This window comes from Etheostoma spectabile, chromosome 21, assembly GCF_008692095.1.
Source record: "Etheostoma spectabile isolate EspeVRDwgs_2016 chromosome 21, UIUC_Espe_1.0, whole genome shotgun sequence".
NCBI lineage: Eukaryota > Metazoa > Chordata > Actinopteri > Perciformes > Percidae > Etheostoma > Etheostoma spectabile.
This window is the reverse complement of record NC_045753.1, coordinates 14,873,916-14,878,529: the sequence shown is the minus strand read 5'-3', so window position 1 is coordinate 14,878,529 and position 4,614 is coordinate 14,873,916. Positions and strand designations below refer to the sequence as shown.

General features: G+C 38.8%; 1 protein-coding gene across 1 annotated transcript in view; it reads right to left on the bottom strand.

Annotated features, from left to right (window-relative positions):
* Positions 1–2,979, bottom strand: part of cox7a2l (cytochrome c oxidase subunit 7A2 like) — a 4,162-nt gene extending 1,183 nt beyond the window's left edge. Inside the window, exons 1-2 of the mRNA XM_032502685.1 lie at positions 2,794–2,979; positions 339–473 (exon numbers count right to left, since the gene is read on the bottom strand). Of these exons, the coding sequence (XP_032358576.1) occupies positions 339–473; positions 2,794–2,865 (207 nt within the window). The 5' untranslated portion in view covers positions 2,866–2,979. The remainder of the gene's footprint in view (positions 1–338; positions 474–2,793) is intronic.
* Positions 2,980–4,614: the final 1,635 nt, after the last annotated feature.

Sequence of the window (4,614 nt, the reverse complement as noted above, 5' to 3'; positions counted from 1 at the left end):
GTGTGTGTGTGTGTGTGTGTGTGTGTGTGTGTGTGGTAGAGCGAGTGAGAGAGCGCCGGTGATTAGCTTCAGAGCCAATTCTAGAGTCATCGTGAGCGAAAAAAAAGTGTCTCCCCTTTGCGTTCTGACCACATTGGGAAGTCTGTCCCAGGAAAAGTTCCACCTCTCCTAGATTTCATGTTGTTTATGGAGAAGGAGAACCAGGTGCACGCAAGGTTACGGGGTAGGGTTGGTGTAGCGTCTCTGTCTCCACGTACCTACGTACGTAGCCACAGCGTAGATTTAACGCAGAAGCATGAATCATGTTTAAGACTATTTCAGTTTATGTTCTTCATTACCTGGAAAAGCCTCTGGAGGTCAGGAACCTTGTTTGCTCCCATGTACTCCACCATGGACCCAGCCTCTGACACCACCTTGGTGGGCGTGGCAAAGATCATGGCTGGGGACTCTGCTGGCACACTTGGCCTAAGCCCCTACACAAAAAAACAACATGGTCACAATGATGACATCATAGTTACACATGCATGAAATCACCTTTTTTTTTTTAAACAGATTTGTGGACGTTTATTTACGACGAACATAAAAAATAATGATATCCTCGGAAAGCGTAAATCAAACTGAAGATAAAACTATGTCTTTGTGTTAGGGCTACATAATCTGAATTTTATTGGAATCACAATACGGACTAGTACAACATCCAAATCCCAGGGGGGAGGGGGGGCAATATTTGTTAAAGGCTTAATATGTGTCATACCATTCTGAATTAAGTATTGTGGTGCTGCAGAGACGTCCCATCTTACAAATTGTATTCTACAGAAGACTTAAGAAAAAATCTTTACCTTGCAAAAAATCATACCATAACCATTTAAATTGTGCTATTTTTCAGTGGATTATTCCCTCCAATATCATGAATCATATTGCAGTCAAAATAATCACAAATAGATATTTCATCATGCAGCTATTTTGTATTGAGATTTAGGTTTTTTCGACAGTAATAAATAACACAAAAGACTCCTAAAAGTCAAAAGGAAAACCACTCTTTTCATATCCAAGAACAAGAAAAGTCCATATACTCTTTGTAGGCAGTGTACTGAGCTCAATGCGGCTGCATAAATACAAGGGATTACATGAGGACATGAGTCATCGCATCCCGCAATGTGTGCCTCCCTTTGTGAGAGTGTTTAAAGTGCCTGTTCAGATTTCAAGTAGCTGTTCAAATAACCAAAGGTACACAGTGGTGTTAATTAAGTACAAGTGTGCCTCTTTAATATCCTTTCACTCTCACTTCTCACCCGCCTTGGGTTGGAAAAATCACTGGGAAACCGACTCACTTCCTTGTTAGAATGTGTGTAGGCGGATAGTGTAGTGTGGAAGCGGGAAATTAAATCTGACATAAAAGAGCAGAGACACTGAAAGCAGGTTACGTTTACTTGCCATTTAAGAGAAAGGATCACTAAAACTGTTCACAAAAGGGATTTCCCTTTATTTTTTGTAGCTTCACAGGTTTGACTTCTTATTACAGAGGGACACGTGTCGCATAGTGCAAGATGCAGAAGGATATTAAGCAAAATGCAAATTGGGAAGAAAAAAAAATGCTGCTTTTGGTTGTCTGGTGGGGGTTCCACACATACAAGTGTACATTCTACATTGCCTGAAAGTGTGAATGTGGCTGTATTATTATTATTATTATTTTAAACTTTTTAACAGGACTAACAATCTTTCTATGGACCTGCCTCTATCAATCTGCTAAATGTGACGAGACCCTGGAAGGATAGATTGATTACAGTGTAAGTGAGTTAAAGAAATTGCCACAATCTCACTAGTGTTGATATAAAGAGACTGTGTCAACAATTGCTGGTAAAGGCGAGATATTCTATTACATCGGGGATTAGCAATTAGTTTCAGCCATGGGCCGTTATTTTTCCGCATTATTCATTGGGCGCCAATGTAGAGGCGTGGTGGAGAGGCAGCCCTGTATGTTCAATATGTTTTGTGTATTTAATTGTTTTAATTAATTTAAGAAATAACTAAAAGAGTTTTAGTTTCAGGGAATATAATCCTGGAACTTTACAGTGCAGATTTTTTAGGTAGTAATTTAGGGCTAGTTAACTTCCAATGAAGACAATATTTATGTTACAGGCTTTTTTTTTTTCTTCTAGCAAAAACTAACAAATGTTGAATAGGTGACTTCCAAACAGAGACACATGAGAGCGTGCAGGCAGTCTAATCCACTACCATAGAACAACAAGGAAGCTGCAGTGGAAAGAACAGGAGTAATCATACAGTAAAGGTCACATCTGGCAGATGCTCTACAAGGCCCTTGATTTTCGAAAGTGGTTGTAAAGTCACATGAAGGCCGAATCCCCGTAACCTTTTAAAATAAAGGTTATGTAATAAGGTAGTGATAAAAAAAAAAATACGAGTTCAGTTTTCAAAGAACTAAAATTCTCAACGTTGGATTGCTTTCTAAAAGACTACAGATTACGCGACACAGTTGAATTAAAGTTAAGATTAGGACAGCGTTTAACTAACTGTGTTTTAAAACCGGAGAACTATTGGTAAACAGGTCATTTTTCAGCAGATAAAACACGTCAGTAAAACCTCAACACGTTAAGGAATTAATACACATAATTTAGATTTAGCTAAATGCACTGGAGATCTTTAAATATCTTCAAGTGTTTTGAAAGACATGGCAGCTACAGTAGAGACGGGTGGTGGGACACAGCGATATGAAGGTCATCCTCGGCCGTTAGCGACTCGGTCCCTCACCGACACACCGTTTCCCGGTTTTACCTGAGGGCTGTAGGCGGCCGTGGGAGCAGACCCCGTCAGTTTCTGGGTAAAACCGCTGAACTTGTAGTACATTTTCCTGCTAAAGGACGGGGAAGGGTGTCATCCACAACAAAAATCACCCGGTGAAGGGTCTTCCTGCTGTGACCGTCGAGGGAAAGTGACGTAGCAGTCAGCTGGCTCGACGCTGCCCCTTGAGGAGATGCGTACATGAGGACCATGCCCTGGTGTACACCAAAATTAGTAAGTACATTTTCTCAAGTACAGTACAATTTTTAAGGTACCTGCACCTTACTTGACTAATTCCATTTTATGCTTAGTAAACTTCTATTCCTCTTAATTTTAGAGGCAAACGTTGTAGCTTTGTTGATTTAGTCAATACAAAGTAGACAGTAGGCTAGGCTAAATTAACTAATACTTTGTGATGTATTATCATAGGTTAAGATGCCCAGTGGTTTGAAGTAGGCTAATCAAAATTAGCTTTACCTTCACCAGCTGCAACATTAAAGTTATTTCCACATGTATACATACATGTATACATACATCACCAATTATAATGTGAAATGGGCCATTCTACATAATGAATACTTTTATTTTTGAATTTACTTTAAGCAAGGATTACCCCCCAGAAAAATATAGAGAGGTAGTAGTCATATTTTTTTTTTTAGCCAAAACCAGTGTGTGCAGGTCGTCCCGTCAAGTATCAAACCGCTCTATCAGAAGATTATAGTTATAAAACTAAATGGGATTTTGGAAAGTCCCTTCATCTACACCAAAGTAAATTAATTACTTCTTGCTGAAAAAGCTCTTTCCTACACGTCCTGCATAAATTAAAAATTCAAATCTGAAATCCTTACCTGTTTTTTGAAGACCTATTATATAAATGTATAAGATGGTGTTATTCCTCATTCTCATGACATGCTATGAAAAAATGTATGTAGTGAGCATCTTTTTCCACATGCCTTTTTCTGTCTCTCCCCCCCGGGCTGGGTTGACTTGTATTCACTGGATGTTTTGTACTGTGTTACAAAAAGAGCTTTGAAAAATATTTTTTCAAGTGTAAGTCCAGAATGTCCTCGGAGAATAAATGAACGACTGGACCGCCCGGCCACCACTTTAGACTGGGCTAAAATATCTCAACATTTATGGGATGGCTTGCCCTACAATTTGGTACAAATACAGTGTGTATGGTCCACAGAGCTTAAATCTTACCGACTTTGGTAATCCTCTGACTTTTCCTTCAGCAACACCAGCAGATTAAAGTTCACATTTATTTTCAGACCAAATGTGCATCCTGCAAAAGTAATTAAATTCCCATCAGCCTCACTTTGTGCTCAGCACATTTATGCTTAAGTTTATTCTGAGACGGTGACAATGGTTGTAAATCTGCTGAACATCAGCATGTTAGCATTGCCAATGTGAGCATGCTGTTGTAAGCATTTTGATTAAAGCACTGTGCCTCAGTAAGTCAATTTGTTTTTTAAATTTAAAAAGACATTTACAAAGAGTGATACATACAGTTTTTTACAATTGCTATGACAGTTTTTTGTCCAACGCACCAACACGCAACTGGCAAAATGGTTAACTTTATGCTCAAAATCCTTTTCCAAAACACTAACACATGTTCTCTCCCAACAGAAACCGTCAGTTATAGCCCAATGTCATACAAAACACTATTATCAGGTGGAATTACAGAAACTGCATTGTTTTAAATGTGTCAGGTCTGCCCTTATACAATAGATAATAGTATATTGTATTGACCATATGTTGTTTCACACTGCAGTTTCTCTTGAAGCCTCTCTACATTTTTGTTTTGTTGGGTTT